The following is a 22768-nucleotide window of genomic DNA, read 5'->3' as shown; positions in this document are numbered from 1 at the left end:
TTCATTTTTTTCTCAGGTTTGTGACAGCGAAAGTGACGCGCAAGACGATCCAATGCAAGATGGACCGCGAGGGGTTTCAAAAGGCGGTCATTTCTCTGATTGTTCATGACGGCCTCTCGCTCGTCACATTCCAGCAGTCGGCTATGCGGACACTGCTAGGGCCTGCTGCTAATCAGCTCTCTGTCAGCCTAGACAGAGATCAGATACGCCACATGGTGGTGGCTGAGGCCGACAGGTTGAAGGAGGAAATCAAGTCGGAGCTGACCTAGTAATGCGTATTCATCAAGGCAGACGCCGCCACCAGGCTCATGCAGAACTACATGGGCATCAACGTCCAGTACTTCCACGACGGGAAGATTAAAATCAAGACTCTTGCCATCAAGGACACCGACGGGGGGCATGACAGTGAGGCGGTCAAGAATGTCATCAACGCCGTCATCAAGGATTTTGACCTGCGTGTCCGCTCCATCGTCGTCGATAACGCAGCGACCATGAGCAAAGCCGCGCGGCTCATCAATGAGGATGACGAGGATGCTGATGATACTGGAAACGAAATGGATGAGGACGAGGGGGGCGTCAATCTGGACGACGAGGTCCAGCTTGAGAAGTTCGCTGGGATTCAGGATGCCGACTTTCGAATGATTTATCACATGCGCTGTGCTATTCACACGCTGCAACTGGCAATTCGTGACGGATTGAAGGCGGAGCATGTCATGAAACTCCTGGATAAAGTCCGACAGATGGTGAAGAGACTGCGGACCCCCAATCTGCTTGCTGTCCTCCGTCATCAAGGAGGTCTTCTCCCTGTCGTCGATGTGCCCACCCGTTGGGGAAGCACCTACCACATGACAAAACAGCTCCTTCATCTACGAGAGCCTGTCCAGGACTTGGCGGCTGCTTCTCCGGAACTTCTCCTTAACGAGTCAGAATGGAAGAAGCTTGAGACCTTGGCCACGATCCTCAAGATGCCATACGATGTCACGGTCAAGCTCCAGTCGGCCTCAATCACCCCCAATAGCTTTCTCAAGGAGTGGTCGGCCTTGAAGGCAGCGCAACGCAAGCAGCCCCCTCTGGCTTCACCAATCGCCAATTCAATGGAGCAACGAGAGGACAAGCTCTTCGACAATGATTTTTTTCTGGTAGCCGTCTTTGACGATGCGCGTTACCACATTCTCCTCAGCGAAAAGCAGATGGAGCGTGCCAAGAATGGCCTCCGTGCCGTTGTGAGGCGAATCCGGTCTCGTGCCCACCAGCCCCTGGAGGGGCCGTCGATGGAGGCCGAGGTTGATGGCTCCACATCGACGGAGAAGGATGAGTTTGAAAAAGAACTTGACAGCATTGAGCGCCGCCGGCGTTTGTCGGCCGCCACCTCGCCAACCGACATAGATGAAGAAATTGGGGCAATGTTGGCACTTGGTCGAATGAAAGAAGACCCATTTGTTACAGCTGATCGTTATCCGTCCGGCCTCAAGGCAGCGACTCGGACACTAACAGCAATGCCAATCAGCCAAGTCAGCGTAGAGCGCCTGTTTTCCGGGCTCAAGTTTATCATGTTTGATCAGCGCGGCGCGATGAAGGCTGACTTAGTTGAGGCGATTTTGTTCCTAAGAACAAACTCAAGTCGTTGAATTGAAACTTGAAAGTATCTGTTTATTGTATTCGTTTATATGTTTAATAAAGACAAAGCCATCACAAAACTGTTGTAATTATTTAGATTTTGATCTAAATTAGCCTTGAATAAAGACTAAGCAGTCACATGAATTAACAGAAAAAATGGACAGCCGGACTCGGTGGTCAAGAGGCCGGACTCGGACTCGGTGCAAAAATCCGACCGAGTCCACAGCCCTAGTTCTAAGTAGCTTTTTATCCAACTGAACCCTATTCCCCTAATCCCATACCTTTCCAATTTTTGAAGCAAAATGTCATGATTAATTGCATCAAAGGTCAATTAAGGTTCAAGGTTTAATCAAGGTTTTAAGGTCAATAAAAACTCCTACAGCAAACTTCTTGTCATCAATGCTTGTTGACAGTTCTTCCACAAGGTCAATTAAAGCTAAAGATGCAGATCGCTTTGGCCTAAAACCATATTGACTATCAGTTAATATCTCACACTTATCAATAAAACTGTCCAATCTAACTGCAAATATGTATCTTCTCCAATATTTTGGAAAATTGGGGAAGCAATGAGACTGGCCTGTAGTTGGTATAAAGATTCTTCTCACCGGCCTTATGGATGGGAACGACTGGCTATTTTCATTTCTGTGGGAAAGGAGCCCAGTTTCAGCGATAGGTTGCAGATATGTGCTATGGGATCTGCTATAGCTACTATTACATATTTAATTAGGTATAGATCAATATCCTCACAGTCCCTTGATGTTTTGTTCTTAAATTGTTTAACTATATCAATTATTTCAGTTTCTTTCTCAGAAAGATGGTACCCGGGTTTCGTTCTCCAAAAAATTATGATACACCTCCCGTTTGTGGAGGAATTATCTCATCTGCCAGTTTAGGCCCTACATTCACAAAGAATTTGTTGAATCCTCCCACCACTTCATCACTATTTTTAATTATCTTACCATTTTCAAAGAATTCATTTGTGAATCCGGCACTTATTTTTTTCTTCTTATAATTGAGTTTAAAATATTTCATGTGCTCTTTGTATTATTTTTATTTGTTTCCAACAGTTTACTTTAATAATCTTTCTTACATTTTCTAAGAATTTCTGTTAGTTTATTTTTATATCTTTTATATTTAGTTTATTTCCCCTCAGTTCTGTGTTTAATAAAGTCTTTATATGATTCATTCTTTTTTTTTTGCAGGCATTCAACAGACCCCCAGTGAACCACAGTTTATCTGGTCGTTTTGAAGTTTTCTTTGGTCGCTGAATTGGACAGTTTTTGTGATATAGAGTCAAAAAAGTATTTAGAAATAAATTATAGGCTGCATCAACATCCTCTTTTTCATAAACATTCCTCCAATTTTGAGCTATCAGATAATTTCTAAATGCGTTCAGAGTGCCATTTGTTCTTAATCTCCTTTGTATGTTTACTTTGCTATTGTCTAAGTTCTTATGTTTACATTCATGGATAACAAACACTGGCAGATGGTCAGTAACATCGTTTATTAATAATCCACTTTCTAAATTACTTATCATATTATTAGTAAGAATATTGTCTATTACTGATGCAGAGTGGGTGGCAATTCTGCTTGGTTTGGTTATGCTAGGATAAAATCCTTTACGATACATCTCGGCTGTGGGTAAACAGCTACAGCTATGGGTAAATAGTGACGACCTCAACGGTGGACCAGGCGGAGGATGATGGCTGACCTAAGGGGTGGCGTCACAACGGCTGGGAAGGCGGATGAAGGCTGCAGCAGAAAAAGGGTCACCAGTTGTCTTGGTCTCCTTCCCACTGGACTCTGACCCTGATCTGTCAAGAACAGTGTGGTGACTGTCTGTGCACCAGTCTCCCCACTCTAAACAAAGTCACGCACAGGCGTCTTTTTCAGGGAATCCATCTTACATCCCGGATTAAAGTCCTGTGGCGACCGGTAAATGACAACGGGGGCAGGATTATGAAGTCTGGAACCCCCTAGTCACAAGTTGGCACATCAGGCGGTGGATGTTAGATGATCGTTGGGCTCATGGACCGAGGCAGAAGAGCTCTTCGGTAGCTTCATCCACGACTGAGCAGCCCTTTTTAGGATCCACTCTGCTCACCCCTGTGGGGGAAGGGGCTAGAAAAGGTGCCCTAAACATAGCCTGCCTCAAACCTCCCGACTGGATTACCGCGTTCAGAGGGATCACCAATATGCGGTCGAAAACATAGAAACATGAATTTTGGAGCATGGAATGTGCGCACACTAATGGACAGTGTAACCAGTGATAGGCCGGAGAGGAGAACCGCCATCATTGCCAGGGAACTGAGAAGATGCCGGATTGACATAGCTGCTCTTTCAGAAACCCGACGGGCAGAGGAAGGTCATCTGAAGGAGGAAAAGGGTGGATACACTTTCTTCTGGAAAGGAAAGGCCACAGATGAGCCTAGGATCCATGGGGTTGGTTTTGCCATCAAGAACCAACTGATCAGTCAGCTCTCTGAACTCCCTGTGGGATTCAGTGAGCGCCTGATGACACTCCGTCTGGTGCTGGCCAACAACCAGACGACAACAGTTCTTAGTGCTTATGCACCTACCCTCATTTCCGATGAGGACAAAAAAGAAAAGAGGCCTTCTATGCCTGTCTGGATGAGGTATTGTCAAAAATCCCCAAGGAGGACAAGATTATTATATTGGGAGATTTCAGTGCCAGAGTGGGCCGTGACCACCACCTCTGGAAGGGCACCATTGGAAAGGAAGGCATTAGAAACATCAACTTCAACGGGGTTTTGCTTCTTAGCAAATGTGCTCAATACGACCTTATCATCACCAATACCATCTTTTGCCAGAAGAACAAACTCAAGGGCTCATGGAGACACCCTCGCTCTAAACAATGGCATCTTATTGACTATGTCATAGTCAGAGCCAGGTATCAGCGCGACGTGAGCATCACAAAAGCCATGATGGATTCAGAGGCTTGCTGGACAGATCACCGCCTGATACGATCCACGATGTCCATCAGACTCAAGAGGAAGAGGAGACTGCAAAAGAAGCTGAGCCGGCAAAGACTAAACCTTGAGACCCTGAATAAAACTTCCGCCCTGCAGCTGTTTCAGGCCTCTCTTGGAGAAAGCCTCAATCAGGAATACCCTGAGGACATTGAAGAACACTGGAGCCTGCTCAAGTCTTCCATCCTCGACACCTGCAGTGCCACTCTCGGGTACAAGGCCAGAAAGCATCAGGACTGGTTTGATGAGAACGACACAGAGATAGAACAGCTCTTCTCCAAGAAAAGGGAAACCTTTCGTGTCTGGCAAAATGACATCACCTGCACAGCAAAGAGACAGGCTCACTCCAGAGCCAAGGCTGACGTCCAGAGCCGGGTGAGACAGATTAAAAACTCCTGGTGGACAGAAAGGGCACTGGAAATCCAGAGTTTGGCAGACTCTGGTTACACCAGAGGCTTTTTCAGTGCTACCAAGGCTGTCTACGGCCCAAGTCATCGTGGCCAAAACCCCCTGCGCTCTAAAGACGGGCAGGAGCTGTTGAAGGACAATGAGTCCATAAACAACCGGTGGAGAGAGCACTTTCAGGAACTCCTCAACCGTGACAGTACAACTCAGAGTCAGATTTCCTCAGTCACATCCCTCAGAGTCCCATCAGGGAAGACATGGGTGAACCTCCCACTTTAGCAGAGGTCCAAGATGCCATCAGGAGCCTGAAGAACAACAAGGCCTCTGGGCCAGATGAGATCCCAGCTGAGGTCCTAAAGGAAGGTGGACTAGAGCTCCAGTGCCACCTCCATTCCCTCTTTCTGAAGGTCTGGGAAAAAGAAGTACTCCCCTCGGAGCACAGGGATGCTCTGATAGTGACCATTTTCAAGAAAGGGGACAAAGCGGAATGTGGAAATTAAAGGGGCATCTCGCTCCTTTCAACAATTGGCAAAGTACTTGCTCGTGTTCTTGCCAACCGCCTACTGCCACTGTCTGAGGAAGTTCTCCCAGAATCGCAGTGCGGTTTTCGCCCAGCTAGAGGCACTGCAGACATGATTTTTGCAGCACGCCAATTCCAGGAGAAATGCCGTGAGCATAAACAGCCTTTGTTCATGGCTTTCATAGACCTGACAAAGGCTTTTGACTCGGTGGATCGCCAGGCCCTATGGAGCATCCTTCTGAGGTATGGTTGCCCGGATAAATACATCAGAATACTGCGTTTATTACATGATGGAATGACAGCCACAGTGCTCAACAACAGCTCCTTGACTGAGCCTTTCACTGTAGAGACAGGGGTCGAACAGGGATGCATCATTGCACCCACCCTGTTCTCTGTCTTCATTGCCGCCATACTCCACCTCATCAACAAAGAACTACCAAATCGAATCCCAACTCCGATGGACAGGCATGGCGCGTGCACACGCAGCGGCCACTCTCTGTCCCGTTCGGTGTTTTGTGAGTTTTGTGAGTGTTTACTGAGTGTTTGTCCGGCAGTTTTGTGTGTGTTCGTTTCATGTGATACGTCGTGCTGCTAGTGCGGCGGGCATGTTCTGCTCAACATCGGCGGAAGTGGGTTTTATGGCGTTCTGGACTTTGGTGCGGAGAGATTAAGGGCGCTTGGACTGCTTCGTCATGGAGCGACGCCGGACTGGCCTGCTCTTCCTCCCCCGGTTGGACTGCGTCGTGAGCTCGGACTGCTCCGTCCTGGAGCATTGTTGGGATGCGTCGGCAGCGGGTCTGCGAGGCAGCGGAAGAGGGGCCAGCGCGAAGACGTCGGGCCAGGCTTGCGGCCAACCCAGCTCGCCCAGCCGTGCCCTCCATTCTCCTGGCGTACGTTCGTTCGCGGGACAACAAGATGGGTTGCGTTCGCCTGATAGGATCCACGAACCGGACAGTGCGTGCCTGCTGTGTGCTCGTGTTCACAGTGGCCTGGTTGACTGTCATCTTTCCGGACTCTGCTGTGCATCGGGAGCGGCTAGCGTGCTATCACTCTTATATGTTCATCTTCTTGTTTTATTTTTCCTGTGTTGTTTACTTGTATGTGCGTTGTGAACTCTGTCTTGTCACCCTGGGATAGTGAGAAACGTAATTTCGATCTCTTTGTGTGTCTTGACATGCGGAGGAATTGACAATAAAGGAGACTTTGACTTTGACTTTTTGACTTTTGACACCCGCCTCCCCAAACAGATGTTATACTCCCAGCTGGAGAGAGGTCCGCGAGCCCCGGGCAGGCAAAAGAAACGTTTTAAGGACAACCTCAAGACCAATCTCAAGAAATTCCAAATAACATCTCAGGACTGGGAGCGCATCGCCTTGAACAGGAACTGCTGGAGGGCAGCGGTGCAAGAAGGTGCAGCACATCACGAAAAGGAACTCCGCCGTATCGCAGAAACCAAACGACAACTTCGTAAGGAAAGACAAAAACAGGCTCCAGCACGACCACAACCCACCACCACTTTCCCCTGCCCACACTGCACAAAAATATGTGGATCCCGGATCGGCCTCTACGCCCACCTGCGGACCCACAAGTAGACGACCCTGAGAAAAAGACAGTCATACTCGTCCCGAGTGACCGCCGATGATGATGATGATGATACATTGCATCTATAAAATCTTTTATCGCAGGTGTTTTATTTGGATTTAAGAAGTGTATATTATAGTCCCCACATAAAAAGGCTACCTTCTGCTCGGTGTTTGAAACCATGGCCTCAAATACTTATTTGAAATTTTCAATACTAGATTTGGGTGTTCTATAAACACAGCTAACGATGACATTCTTCATTTTACCCATATCTATTTCAACAGTAATACATTCACATAAGTCATCAATAACAGTTGTCATGCTTTCTACAATCCTATACTTTAACCTACTGTCTATATACAGTGCAACTCCTCCACCCTTTTTATTTGTCCTATTCACAAAGTTGAAATTATATCCTTCTAATTCAAAATCGGTCCCTTTGTCGTGGCTGAGCCAACTCTCAGAAATGGCAATTATATTGAATTGCATGGTGTAATGCTGTTAATAGTTTTTAATCTTATCAAAGTTTGCGTATAAACTCCTACTGTTGAAGTGTATTATTGATATATCTTGCCCTAAATTGAATTTCTCCTTGAATTGATTTTCAGTGTAATAACAACAGTTGCTAGTTACATAGTCAAAGAAATTGCTTTCCGGGTCTATATCTATATCCTGTATCTGCATGGTAATTGTTTAAGGTAAACGCAAACAGTCGTTTTCCCATCTACCCACATCCAAATTTGAGCCCATACACACCCACAACTCCACGTCCACACACACACGCATACACACATATCATTTGTAATGGCAGCCAAATAGTTGAGACAATTTAACCAATATAAGTCCAGCCAAAAAGTTGCGTAATGGTGGTATAAAAATTCTGCAGGTGTATTTATGAAAAGCAAGTCCAGTTTTAGTTCATGGAGGATATTGAATGAAAGTGTGATTGTGATAGGGTCAGTCGGCGTTCCTAGCCAAAAAAGAAAAATTACCAGTAATCCGGCAAGACACCTACTCACCACTACCAAGCCGTGTTCTTCAAATGCAAAAAAGGCATCCACAATATGAAAAAAAGAGTACTTCCAAGAAGAGTCCGGCGACAATAGGATAAAACTTTTTCCAGTAATTCCAAAAAACAATTGGCGGAAGGATACCGAACAGTTACAAAAATAATAAATCTGGCCAGCAAGAGGATGTTCTATTGGGCTATGCAGTTTCATATTTCTCCAGGTCTTTGAGGTCCCGGATAAGCAGGACCCTCGCCTCCTCACCAAGTGAACCATTTGTGTGAATCCAAATTTTACAGTCTCTTGTCCATGTTGAATAGATTTTGTTTTGTTTCTTCAGAACCCTCGCACGTTTGGCTATCTCGGCGTTCCTCTTCGTAAGGTGTTTGTTCACATACACCTGTGTGTTCTTCAGTTTCCTTCCTTGTTTCAAAAGCTTCGTTTTGTGTCTTCTGTTTACAAATCTCAGAATGATGGTTCGCTCTGATTGTGCATTTCTTTTGGGAAGAGTATGGCAGGCAGCGATACTCTCCTTATGAATGGTGATGTCATTTCTGTTGAAGAACTGAATCACCTGTTCCTCCAGCGACTGTTTTTCTCCCTCAGTCAAGTCCTCCTCGTTGTTCTCTCCTCGGGTGACGTTGAAGTATGTGCGGTGTGTTGTTTTCAGACCGCTGATGATCACGTCCTCTTTCCGTGTATATTGCTCCAACTCGTCAACTTTCTTTTCCAACTCTGCAATTTTCTCGTCCTTCAGCGCGAGTAGTTTGTTAAGTTTCCTCACATCTTCAACCAGACCACTTATTTATCCTACATTTTCCACCATTCCGTCCATTTTCTTTGCCAGGTCTTTCAAGGCCATCTTAATCTCGATTTTATCGTCGTCATCGTCATCACTACCTTGGGACGCGCGCCTCCTCCTTTGCCGCCGGTCCGCCATCTTTCAATCAAGTCACTCCGGCATTCTAAGAGAATCGCTTGGAGCTCAAGGTTTTGTTGATTCCTCGATCGAAAAACACAAGCGAGCTGGGCGGCACAGCAGGGGCCCACAGTGCGTCCTGATTCTGCTTGCAAATTTGCTGATTTGAAGGCAACGGGCGACGAGAGACAACTAGCACGCCATGCCGAGCGAAGCTCAACCAACCCGGAATTGTACGAACTGCAATTGTGTAGGCACTCCTTGCCTTCTGCTGGCGTATGGGCAAGATTTGTGCCATAATTCCTCAATTTAGAAGTTTTATTTTTACTTTTAATTTTTTTTTTAATTTGGGGAAAAAAAATCTGCGATGTAGTGAAACCGTGATAAACGAACCGCGATGTAGCGAGGGATTACTGTCTATACATTTCATTGGTACTACTGTTCACTCTTGTGCCATTTGTCTGATCGCGGTTTGCTTCATGTGTGCTTTGTGTGCGTGCCGTTTGATTGACAGCTCCGGCGCGTTTAAGTTTGCCTCTCATCGTACGAGCAACTTACACGCATGACTACAGCCGTTACGCAACGGCACGGCGACTCACGGTCGCCAGCAAATGTATTTTGTTGTCTCGATGACTTATGTTTGGTGTGTTGCTGAGAGTATTTAATTTATGGTTATTTAGTATAGCGGACACCTCGTCACTGGCAAAGAAAGCTCAGCGCCGCCTGTACTTCCTGCGGAAGCTCAGGCGTGCATGTGCTCCTCAGGCAGTCCTGTCTACATTCTACCGTGGCACCATTGAGAGCGTCCTCACCAGTTGCATCGCTGTCTGGGGTGGTAACTGCACTGAACAGAACTTGAAGGCCCTGCAGCGCATAGTGAATACGGCTGGTAAGATTATTGGTGCTTCGCTCCCCTCCCTGAAGGACATTTACACCTCCCATCTCGCCCGCAAGGAAACCTCGATTGCCAGAGATGTGAGTCACCCGGCTCACTCTTTGTTTGACCTTCTGCCCTCTGGGAAGAGGTACAGGAGCCTGCGCTCCCGCACCACCAGACTCGCCAACAGCTTCTTTCTCCAGGCTGTTAGGGCCCTGAACTCGCTACCCCCTTCTGCGTAGCGTGCGGCACTGTTGCGCTATTTTCGGGAATGTCTGCTGTACGCGCACTTGCTCCTTTTTTTTTCCTGCTCCTCTTATTTATTTATTTATTTATTGTTGTGTTATTTATTCATTATTTATTCAGCACGCTTTTGTTATACTTGTTTACTTGTTTGTCTGTTGTGAGCCATGTCTTGTCACCGTGGGATAGGGGGGAACGAAATTTCGGTTTCTTTGTGTGTCTTTGGCATGTGGAGAAATTGACAATAAAGCTGACTTTGACTTTGACTTTGACTTTGGAATCGTTACGCGCAGTTAGTTATGTAATGTGTGCCGTCTACTAGTGTTGTGTGACGTCAGAAATTGAGCGTTGACTTATGTGCTGTATTTGTCTGTTGCAAAACAACGCACACACACCACACACACACACACACACACACACACACACACACACACACACACAACACACCCTTCACACAATAATCACACACAAAAGAATCACATTCACACACCCAAAGACTCACCCATGTACACTACAAACACCTGCTTCACATCCTTACGACCAAACTGTGCCTATACCCTTTTGCCAGTTTGCCTGTATGCCCCTATGAGCCACAGTGCCTGTTACTTTTTTGCCAATAATTCAGTAAAGCAATCAAAACTGAACCACGTCTTCCCTCTTGTGTTCTGACCGACACCCGGGGGCGAAAAGAGCATAACCATCCGAGCCAACCCCCCATACCAGGGGTGGGCAAACTTTTTGACTTGCGAGCCGAATTGGGTTCTAAATTTTGACCGGGGGGCTGAACCAGGAGCAGATGGTGTTTGTGTGAAGTAATATAAATGACATGTAAAGGTCATTGCATAAAAGGTTTTTACTTTTAGTAGATACTAAAGCATGGATATTAAAAAAAAAACTCTTTGAAAACAAATGCATTTATTAACAACAATGAAAAAATATTTCACCAAAAAACTCAGTGATTCTTATTAAATATGACACTGTTATGATGAATAACATTTTCCATCACTTCAGCGCCTGCAGGTCAGATTTATGAAATACGTTTATCTAATGAAGCGAAATCACATCCAACGGCAAACATTCTGACCAAATACATCATCTTGAAGAATCAGTGAAAGAATACATCTAAATAAATTAATAAAGAAATCAATAGTATTGTTGGTTTCGCTTTTTTGCTCGTGCATCATAGTCTGGAGTAAAATTTGTTGTGGTAATTCTTAGGATAGAGCCGAGGTGTCGGTCCGTTAACCTAGATCTGTGACGGGTTTTGTTGACGTTCATGTGGCTGAACGTCTTCTCACACACATAGGTCGAGCGAAATTGTCCACTCTTTTTTAACATTCGGCACTCAGTGTCCACCTTTCTTTTCTTCGGGCCACTAATTTTAATGGAAGGATTCCAGGGGAAGGTTTGTGGATGGCATTAGCGTAAAACTGTATCTGAAAACTCAGCGCGCGAATTACGAGATTACTGACGTCACAGCCTACGGTCGAAATTTGGCACCGATAGATGAAATGGAGCGCGGAGTGCGCCGCGTCCGTACTACTGAGTACGCACACGCACTTGTGAGTGTGCACCGAGCTTTCTGACACGGCTCCCGGGAGTAAATGCGCGGGCGGGCGCTTCCCCATCTATTGGGGAAACATAGTAATTGCAGGGAAAATGACCCCCCAAAAAATTAATAATACAATTTATTCAGGTTTGGCGGGCCGGATTAAACGGCCCCGTGGGCCGGATGTGGCCCGCGGGCCGTAGTTTACCCATGTCTGCAACTGTATAGGGCCTACAGTCCTCAGGCTCCCCAACAATAGCGGTAGAAGTTTGCATTATTTTATTGCAATGTTTTTCCTTATTCAGATTTGTTTCAAGACTACAGTTAGACTTCACTTTGATGGTTAATGCAGTTATTGCAATTTTGTTGTTTTATCACAGTAGATTGATTTATTTACATTTCAAAAACCAGAAGCCATTAATTTACAAATGTGATTGCACTTTAGTTTACATATTTAAAAGTTCAGATATTAAGATGTGATAGACAGTTTTTGCATGATTTTAATGAGGCAAAATAGCATGATTTTTCTCTCGAATATATTGTTATAATCATTTGTTTCAGATTTACTGTAATTGTTTTCTGTATAAAAATTAAATTTGGCGTTCAAAAGGTCTTTTTTCAAACTTGAGTCTTGAAAAAGAGTGGGTCGTCTTATAATAAGGGTCGTCTTATATTCGGGCCAATACAGTAATTGAGCTGCACCAATTGTTTTGCTGAATGAAGCGCAGCGGCACCTTCTACAAATACAGAGCTCAATGTGTTTTCGTTGTTCTTTTAAGGTGCACACACATATTTGCTGTTTTGTTTTAACCTGTTATCAACAAACACCGTTTTGCTCCGCTTTGTTGATTATTTACATTGCTTCATTTGCTAAATGATGATTGCTACATTATGGTTGTCTTGTTTATTTTAATAAGAATTGAAGCTGTTATTTAACATTTTTGTGAGGACCCCAGCACATTTGATGAAGTAACACTACATTTTTACCAGTATTTACCTGAAAAGATAGAATGCTGTAAGCATGGCAATTCCCAGAACAGCTCCCACTATGACACCAGTCACAGCTGACATTCCAAGTCCACCTGGTTATAAGAACAATAATTGAACACAGCACGTAATATACATATAAATTGACAAAAATATTGCACTGTAGTGATTCTTTACATGATGTGTCTGATATCTCCGTATGTTTTATCTGTAATCCTTGCAGAGTGAAGTGGTCATAATTGAAAGTGGGCAGCAGCTCAAAGCTTCCATTCACACCAAAGTAATTAGCAACAACCTGCAACGATAAAATAAAAATTTTACAGGGATACATAAAAAATGTCAAACATGAAAAAATGTTGATGTCATTTGATTCTGCATCTTACCTCATATGTTCCTGCATTAACATTGGTCATTGCCATTAACGAGAAATCTCCGTTTCTGTCACCATTGACATCTATGGACACCTGGCCAGCGATTCCTGTGCACCACAATCAAAAGCATTCTCCATCTGAGGTTGATGGCTATTCATATTTAGAGATATTGCAGCTGATCTCTAAATAATTTTCTGTAAAATTCTCAAGGAATTTGATAGGTTTTCTCGCAAGAATATGGTTTATAAAAACAGTACAAGCCCCAAATGCTAATGAAATGTCATTATGGTGTCACGTTCAGGTATCACCTGCCGCTCGGCTACACCCCAATCGTCTGAATCACCCACACCTGTCAGGCTCTCTATTTGAACCTTGTCATCCAGTCACTCCCTTGTCAGTTCGTTCCTGTATATTACCCGTTGCTCCCTGTGCTTTTAAGCCTATCAGCCTGTGCCTTTTCTCTGTTGCCAATCGTTTCGGTAAACTGACCAACCACACCTCGATCGCCGCCTGCCCCGACTACTGGCCCGTCCCTGACCACGCTCTGATCGCCGCCTGCCCCGACTACTGGCCCGTCCCTGACCACGCTCTGATCGCCGCCTGCCCCGACTACTGGCTCGTCCCTGACCACGCTCCAATCGCCGCCTGCCCCGACTACTTGCTCGCCCCGACCACGACTATGCGCTGCACTCTTCAGCACAGCTATGCCAGCCAGATCGCGAGTCCAGCGTCCCACTTCCCTTTTCCCCTTTTCAATAAAGGATCGTGCTGCATTTGGTCGCCTTGTCTCACTCCTTGACAAATGGAATGGTAAGAAAAAAAAAATTCGTTGAGGCTACTAAATTCTGTTTTTCAAAAACAGACTCTTTCATGATAATGTTACCAACAGATAGAGGAGCATCTTCAACAAAATTACAAGCTTCAACCCTTGCACATGAACAATTATTTAAACTTGTGTGTAATGACTGCAAAGTTTAATTTAGCTGGATATTAATATTAGCTGGAGTTACTTCAAATCACTTCATAGCAGCCAGAGGTTTCAAATCCAGATCCAGAAAGTAGAAACCCTGCCAGTTTGGCAGAACCTGTGGCTGAAGCCAAATTGAGGCAGGGTTTTTACTGTCTAGGGCCCAAGATTTGACACCTCCGATTCCAGCACTAATTTTGATGAGATTTACCTTACATAATTAGCTTTTTTTTTTTATTGTTCTTTTTTTTTGTTTTTTATGTATGTCTAGCTCATTACAGACAATGAAATGAAAACTGAAAGCAACTTTGTCATGTAAGTACATTTTACCTTCAAAGGTTCTATTCCACATTTGTGATGTGATTTGTGATCCATTTTTCTTATTGTATCCACTTTTCTTGGCTTCATTCAAAGCAAGAGCGTAAAGCAGCAAGGAATCATGGAATCCCTCAACAAACATGTTGACCTAAAATGGTAGAGTAGGAAGAACGCAAAATAACACATTTAAATGTTGTATTTCTCATTTATTGTTTGGTTTGTCAGTAGGGTCCACGAGGACACAAATATACCATTGAGTTATAGGAGGTAGTGCAAATGTTATATCAGAGATTACATCAAGCCTCTTTTTTTTTTCCAGCTGAATAATTAGAAACCATGTCAAGTTCTTGGGGACCAACTCCATTTTTTTCTGCGATTGCCAAGGTCCCGAACATACAGTATTTCTAAGATAAAGACACAGCTTTTAATGTGGAATACGGCCACACACCCCTTCCTTCCATGTTTTGGTTGATGTCACTGAAGGAAGTGATCACAATTTCTCCATTGGAAATCATTGTACAGATAACAGATAATAGATACAGGTTAAAATGTCCAAAAACAACTGTCACTTGGCAACAACATTTACATGGACAGCTCCACTTATGACTACTTCAATATACGTAGCAGGATTAGCCTCTCCATGGTTGATTTAGGAGAAATGAGCAGCCTCTCTGTAGCCACAGTGCCCTGTCATGCCTATTTCCTTTCAGCACTCACCAACACTTGCAAAAACGTCGCATTCTGAGAGGCTTTATGTAAGCTGAATTGTTCATACCTCGTGACATTTTACATTAAGAACCATATTATGCTCGCTGTTAATTATTGTGGCACAACATAAATATACTCTCTGAGTGAGAAAAAGGGTGAGGGTTTGTTAACTGCAAGTTAACTACCCGCAAGCAGAGTGCTTTTTTCTTCTTGTGATATCTCCGATTGGCAGTACAAGGCCAGCAGAAAGGAAATCAAAACAATGATATATAAGGTTGTACTGATTAGCTTATTTTACAAATCAAATTAAAATAAACTAGGAGACGGTGTCTGGACCAAAGTAATTTAAAGTTAATCGTAATTTAAAGATTTGTTGTAATGAGTAATGATATACAGCAGACCTGGTGATCCTGAAAGGGGGATCCTTCCATCTGTGGTCCCTTCTCAAGGTTTCTAATTTTCCCCTGGTAGGGTTTTTTTTAGTTTTTCCTTGCCCTTTTGGGAGCTTAAGATCAGGGGATGCTTTGAGAATAATTGTCAATTTTTGTCTATGTGAAGCCCTTTGAGACTGCTTGTGATTTAGGGCTATACAAATAAACTTGACTTGACTTGACTTGACATGTTTGCGTTAGGATTTATGTCAGCCGTAAATCACGTCAATGTCGCAAAAACACATTAGACAGGATCGGGCCGATCCTGTAACTGAATCTGATTCTGTCCGATACTCACAAAAGGGTAGTGACTGGGTGCTGATACCAAAACAGAATTTTAAATTGGGACGTCTCTAATTCAAAGTCAAAAGATTCCAAGTGGCTTCTAGTAATGAAAGAATTCTGTGGTGTACATGTGTCTACCGTGAAAATACAGTGGATACGAAGAAATCAAAACGATGTCAAATGCATAACACTTTATATTTGATCTTGAATTACTACATTACAGGTGCATGGAGTTAAGATCATGAGATGTTGTTAATACTATATGTCAACTGTGGGCACCTGAAGCCCTTTTAGACTCTTTTGTGGTTAAGGGCTATGAAACTACATTTGAATTAATTTGACATACTCCATTAAAACTGGAGTTTTAAACCAGTGAGTCAAAGTCCAGTCCAACGAAAACATGAAATATTTGTTACATGTATATAATAGGGTAATTGTTGACATGCATTTTAGAACTGTGTGGGTTGTTTCAGATATGTATTTTGTTTTTTTAAATGGATGCACTACATCAGAAATAGGAACACTAACCTGATTTTGACTCTGTACTTAAAAGTTCAAAAGTTTGAATAATAAATGCAGGCCAACAGGCGAGAAGGAGAAGGGGAAAAGGGTAGCAAAGCATACAGTATCAGTAAACACTAATACAATTCAATTGATAAACTGTACAGTCCATTACAACTCTGTTTTTCCACTTAAATGTAGATATACTTACATTTCCACAGTCTTGGCAGTTGTTCAGTCCCATACTTTCACCGGCCTTTTTAATTTCCATTGAGAAGTTTTCAAATTCTGGTTTGACTGTTCGAAGCAATGTCACAGTGTTCAAATATGCATAGGCTTGCTTTGCTTCATTGTCAAATTTGTCTCCACTCCTCCATGATCCATTGCCTGAAACACACGTTCATAACATATACAAAATCATGGGGCTGTATGTTAAATATCCCAGAAACATGGTCTCAAAAATGAATTATGTACACCAGTTAAACACTATGTTGTTATATAGGCTTTACCATAGGAGGATGCATTGAAGAGTTCAATATTGAAGAACATGTGAGTTCCATTGGTCAATCGATGCCTCTGTGCAGCAAGCATAATTTCTCGAATTTTTCTGGCGTCCATACACAAGATTACCACTGCAAGACAATAGACAAAGACTATGTTCACATGCAGTCAATATTCGGGTTAAGGTCAAAATTCAGGTTTCTGAAACATTCAGAATAACCTTACAGACATGAATCAACATTTACACGTGCATTCAAATATCCTGATTGAAACGGTGACACACACATACATCATGACGAAAGCTGACATCGTTTTTGTTTGTTACTTTCTACTGTCAATAAAACACATGACTGTATGTTGACGTCAGTCACCGCAGAAATAAAGCAGTAGTTTCCTCCTCACTCTTAAAGTGCGTCTCTGAGCTCCGCCATGAACATTTACCTCCGTGTGTGCATTTCCAGCAAGTTGCAAGTCTGACTTATGGACTTGTATAGAGTACATTTATCCACTGTATCTATTAAAGTGCTTTTTTTTTTTGCAACTTGTCTTTGTTATGAATCATTTGGGGTTCAGAAAAGCTCTATTAAAATAATATATTCATTCATTCATTTATTCTCTTCTGCTTATCCAAGGTCTGGTTGAGAGGGCAGCAATTTAAGCAAGGAAGGCCAGACTTCCCTCTCATGTCCAGCTCATCCTGGGGGATCCCGAGGCGTTCCCAAGCCAGCTGAGAGACATAGTCTCTCCAGCGTATCCAGGGTCTTTCCTGGGGCTTCCTTCCAGTAGGACATGCCTGGAACACCTCACCAAGGGAGGTGTCCAGGAGGCATCTTTATAAGATGCCCAAGCCACCTCATCTGGAGCCCCTCAACGCGGAGGAGCAGTGGCTCGACTCAGAGACCCTCCCGGATGGCCAAGCTTCTCACCTTATCTCTAAGGGAGAGCCGGGACGCCCTGCGGAGGAAAGTCATTTCAGCCACTTATATCCAGGATCTTGTTCTTTCGGTCACGACACAGCTCGTGCCCATAGGTGAGGGTAGGAACGTCGACGGATCAGTAAATCAAAGGCTTTCCCTTTCGGCTCAGCTCCTTCTTCACCCTGACAGACCGGTACGGAGTCCACATCACAGCAGAAGCTGCACTGATCCGCCTGTCGGTCTCCTGCTCAGTCATCATTGTCATTTTATTTGTTTTCATTAACTACTACTACTGCTAATGATAATAATACTACTACTAATAATAATACAGTCAAACCTCGGTTTTCGACCACAATCTGTTCCAGAAGGCGGTTTGAGAAGTGAATCGGTCGAATTCCGAATCTATTTTTCCCATCACAAATAAAGGAAAAAAAATTTATCCGTTCCAAGACTAAAACGCCTTTAAGCAATTTTTCATTTGCGCATATTTGTCCGAACGCGCAACCGTAGCGCGCCGCCGACCGCGCAACCGCACCGCGCTGGACGCATTATTGTGACAGAGCCGTCGCTAAAATTTAGAAAATATTTTTAAAGTCCTGATGTACTTTCTAAAATTTAAGTGGACCTCAGTGCGCAGGGAGCTTAATTTGGTCCGATCGCGCAACCGCAGCGCGCCGGGCGCTCACTGTTGCTTTAAGAGCGTCTTTGTGTTTTAGGATGGCTTTACTGCTCCCACCTGCTTTCTTTGGAGGCATGATTAGGGGTTAATACAATCCTCAAAGTAACAAATATACAATAACGAACGGAGTCAGTCGGCATCCGGGCCGCGCGGTCGGGTTTTCTCGGGTCCTTTCGGCTCATCTCCCGAGGTTCAACATCCGAATTTTGTTCGACAACCGAAGCAAAAAAATCTCGAATTTTTCGTTCGAATTCCGATTTGTTCGAGAACCGGGACGTTCGAAAATCGAAGTTTGACTGTAATAATAATCATGATAAATGATATGTATAATGCATTTTATATTTTAAAAAAAATCTCAAAGACCGTTTTTAAAAATGTCAACCGACTGTGGTGCTCTCAGGTGGACAGGTAGGACATCCCACAATGTGGGTGAGTGTCACGTCTCGTCCACAGCCGTGTTACTATGTGTCTAGGTTGTCATGGGTTCTGTCTGTCTGTGTACTCGCCCCTCCCTTCCTGTGTCAACTCACAAACCATGTACTAATCACAGTCACCTGCCTCTCGTTACCTGTCTCGTATTTAAGTCCTTTCTACGTGTCACTCCCCGTCGGATCATTGTGTTGTTGTCGTCGTACTGTCTTGCTGTCGTCATGTCCTGCTGTCTTTTTGTTTCACGTCCTGGTCAGTCAGTCAAGTTATTGTTTGTTAAGTCATGTCAGTTTGCCGTTTGAGTTTCCTTCAGTAAACCCTGGTCCAAGCTGCATTTGGTCGCCCTGCTCCATCCGTTCCCTGACAGTGAGACAGAGCAGAAAGCCCGGTCTCCCATGGAACGGAGGTTAGTTTTGGGGGTTTTGAGGGGGTAGGTGTTAGATGAGCGGAGTTTCCGTGTGGAAAACCAGAGAGTGATTAGTTCCTTAAGGTAAGGGGGTGCGTTGCCATGGATGCATTGATGGGTCAAGCAGGGAGATTTTATATTCAGTCCGAGAGGGAATGGGAAGCCAGTGTCGTCATTGGAGGATAGGTGTGATATGGTCGTATTTGCGCACTCTCATCAGGATCCTGGCGGTGCTGTTTTGGATATATTGGAGCTTTTGAAGGCTACTATTAGTATTACTACTACTACTGCTGCTACTACTACTACTACTACTACTACCATGACTGCGACTACTACCATGACTGCGACTACGACTCCAACTACTAAAGGTGATAAAGCCTTTTCAGTTAAAGCTCCCAGACTCAGAAACATTGACTCCCAAATCATTTTAGAATATTCTTTTGCAGATTTTATTGTTTATTTTATTGTATTAGTGTAAATGCATATGCTTTTTGAAAGTATTTTTTAATTTATTTTTATCCTATTTGTTTTTCTTTTTGATTGATTGATTGATTGAGCATTTATTGATCCGGGGGGGGGAAATTCAGGCCCCAGCAGTATTCATACCACAGAGCGAGTATATAAAAGACACACAGATGGCATGAGCGCAACTCAATAGGCTCTTATAAGGCTGCCACACAACGGCGCCACAAAGAAAGCCAGTAAGTGCGAAAGTTAAAAGCCATCAAAGCAAAGCAACAAAGGAAAAAAAAACTAACAGCGGCCAACCAGCCCCCCCAACACCAAAGAACACCCCAAAACACACAAAATAGCCTCCACGGGGTCCATAAACAGGTGTAAGGGCAGTCAATGGATCGTGGTCGGGAATCGGTTAAACATCACAAAACAGGCAAACGTGTGAGCAACGTCCAGGGCACCCAGTCGGAGCATGTGCAAATGGTCACCATGGGGCTGGCACGGCGAAGGTAGTTGATTCCGACGAGCACGAGGGAGCGGACTCCCCACAGGGGTTGCGGCTGCGAGGCCAAGGCGAGGGACCCGGTCAGCACCAGCCGGATGAGCAGGAAGCCGTCGTAGAGCTACGCCGGTCCTGACCAATGTGCGCAGCGATCCTGGTCCCAGGGAAAAATAATATCTGATCCGAAGCGATCTGCACACGCCAAGGTGCGGTAGAAAGCACCAGCATCGCCGATTGGACAAATAGAAAGAAAGACAAAGGAGAAAATAAAGAACTAAAGAGGAAAGAGAGAACACTGCTGGGAGGCTGCCACTCACAGCGGCGCCATACCAAAAAAAAAAATAGATTTAATTCCCTAATTTCCCCATGTCTGTTTGATAGCTTTTATGTATATGTATTTTGATTTATTATAAAGCACATTGTGCTGAATTGCTTAAAAAGTGCTATCCAAATAAATGTATTATTGTTTAATTTTTTACAGATAGTAGAGTTTGTCAAACCAAACTGCAAAGCAAGATCACAAACACGAACATCATTTTCCTACTTCGGTATTTCCTTCTTTTTTGAAAGTCGCACATTAAGGCTTCCGAAAAACACTATAGCTATCAGTTACCGCTATCTTTGGCACCACCCTGAGGGCTAATTTAGAGCAAAAAACAAAAATTAAAAATTACATGCAATGGTATCAGCGTGAGCCTTCCACGCAATCAAATTATTACTGGTTATTATAGTGTTTTGGTTAGGAGATGTGTTGGATTGGGAGTTGAACATTAAATGCAAGTAGAACGCTGGCCGAAATTATGTGTCGATGTTTTGTATGTGCGGGTTGTTGGGTTCAAACTGTTTTATCACCCTCTGGATAGAAGGAGGAATGCCGTAGGGGTGATTCTGACAGAAGAGTATGCAAAGAATGTTACTAAGGTGAAATGAAACTCAGAGAGGGTGTTGATTATAAAGCTGGAAATTGATCAAGTCATCGTGTAATCATCAATGTTGTCAGTGGTCATGCCCCACGGGTGGGACAAGGAGAAGTTTCGGGTGAGTTGGATCAGGAGGTAGGGAGTAATCATCCAGGACAGATTGGAGACCTCATTGCACAGGTTGGTGAATGGTACAGAGGGTATGAGGACGCGGTGGGTAGGTTTTGTGTGAAGGAAAGAAAGTCGGAGAGAAAGATGGTGGTGGATTTTGCTAGAGGAAATAATTAGTTGTGGTGAACACTGATTTTCAAAAGCAAAGCAAGACCTGTTAGTTACAAGAATGGAGGCAGGTGCACAGAGGTGAAAAAGATGTAGAAAACCTATCAAGAGAGACTGGAGATTGAAAGGTGGTGGCAGGAGAGCATATAATAAAGGAGAAATCTGTGATGACAGTGGGCCGGTCGTACATATGCTCCGCTATGCATGTTTGCAACTCTCTCTGTAACTGAAAAGTCATTGTTTGTCATATTATACTCAGTCAGGGTTTAAATGCACATGTATGCAAAACCGTACTCAACATACTAATAATACAAGCAGGACCAAGTCTAAGAAAAAGCAGCATTTTGCTGAAGGTTATTTTATATATAATGCCATTTGATTTGCCATCATATTGCTTACATACAGGATGGACTGAGGACTGACAAAAGTCCCTCCGTTATCGTCTCTAGCCGGGTTATGAGCCATCCGATGAACCGTTTTGGTCAATATGAAAGTCTGCCAAAGATGGGGGGTTCCGTTTACATTATGTTTTGCGAGTGTTATCTGTACATTGAGAACAAATGTGAATGTTAAATGTCAAATTTCTTTCGAATGAAAACATTAGTTAGTCCATCAATTGGTGTTCAGTAGCATATTATAAGTAACTGGGCTGCAGCTATTGATTATTTTTGTATTCGAGTAACCTCGCGATTAATCGAGTAATCGGACAAAAGCTGTTTGTGTCATTTTTTTAAATAAAATTAAGACATTACTCAAGATTTTAAACTTTTGTATGTATTCTTTACTGCACAGCCAACATTGTAAAAGCTCTTTACATGACTATTAATAGTGCAAACATAAAATACCTGAGTAAATTAAATCTTATGCCGTATGTAAACAAGAAGTGTTTTGTGTTGCAAATGTAAGGTGACAACTCAGGTTCAGCCTAAAATAAATAAATAAGTGCATTTGTGGTGTGCATATTAACATACTCTCACAACATAATGCTAGCACAGTATAAAAGCTTCAGTCTCAACATTCTTTCCCATTCTAAAGCAGGGCACAATTGCTGTGCAGAAATGTAAGAATATCCACATGCTCTGAACTCAGACAGGCCCTGCACTTTGAGACTATGATACCTGGTGAAGAAAATAAGCGCTTAGATGGTATGGATGTAGCAGGAATAGATAGGAACCTCTTCGCTAGCAAAGACAAAGTGGGATATTGAGTTTGATTTGTTTTCCATCAAGCTAGAGGACATTCCTTTTTTGAAAGTGGGTGCTCACAAAAATACATCAGTACTACACTATGTGGCACTACCTCTTCTGAATCTTCTTCATCACTATTGCTATTCTCAGAAGAGGACCCCAGCACTTTTTCCAAGAAGGATGCTTGCTTGTTTGGAGGAGTGCTCGTGCTTGCTG

General features: G+C 43.7%; 1 protein-coding gene and 1 pseudogene across 4 annotated transcripts in view; both read right to left on the bottom strand.

Annotated features, from left to right (window-relative positions):
* Positions 1 to 22768, bottom strand: part of npr3 (natriuretic peptide receptor 3) — a 72327-nt gene that overhangs the window by 29315 nt on the left and 20244 nt on the right. For all 4 annotated transcript variants that reach the window (XR_015858823.1, XR_015858822.1, XM_088377485.1 and 1 more), the window contains 6 exons: positions 16786 to 16908; positions 16488 to 16663; positions 14364 to 14499; positions 13079 to 13173; positions 12873 to 12990; positions 12706 to 12790 (listed from right to left, as the gene is read on the bottom strand). Coding sequence is in view for 2 of the 4 variants with exons in the window: in XM_088377485.1 (XP_088233611.1) it covers positions 12706 to 12790; positions 12873 to 12990; positions 13079 to 13173; positions 14364 to 14499; positions 16488 to 16663; positions 16786 to 16908 (733 nt within the window). In the remaining 2 variants the exon portion in view is untranslated. The remainder of the gene's footprint in view (positions 1 to 12705; positions 12791 to 12872; positions 12991 to 13078; positions 13174 to 14363; positions 14500 to 16487; positions 16664 to 16785; positions 16909 to 22768) is intronic.
* Positions 2742 to 9150, bottom strand: LOC148398472 (uncharacterized; annotated as a pseudogene).

The sequence above is a fragment of the Syngnathus floridae genome, chromosome 5 (assembly GCF_059516105.1).
Source record: "Syngnathus floridae isolate MCC-2025c chromosome 5, RoL_Sflo_1.0, whole genome shotgun sequence".
NCBI lineage: Eukaryota > Metazoa > Chordata > Actinopteri > Syngnathiformes > Syngnathidae > Syngnathus > Syngnathus floridae.
Note: the sequence above shows the minus strand (reverse complement) of the source record. Positions and strands in the feature narration are given on the sequence as shown.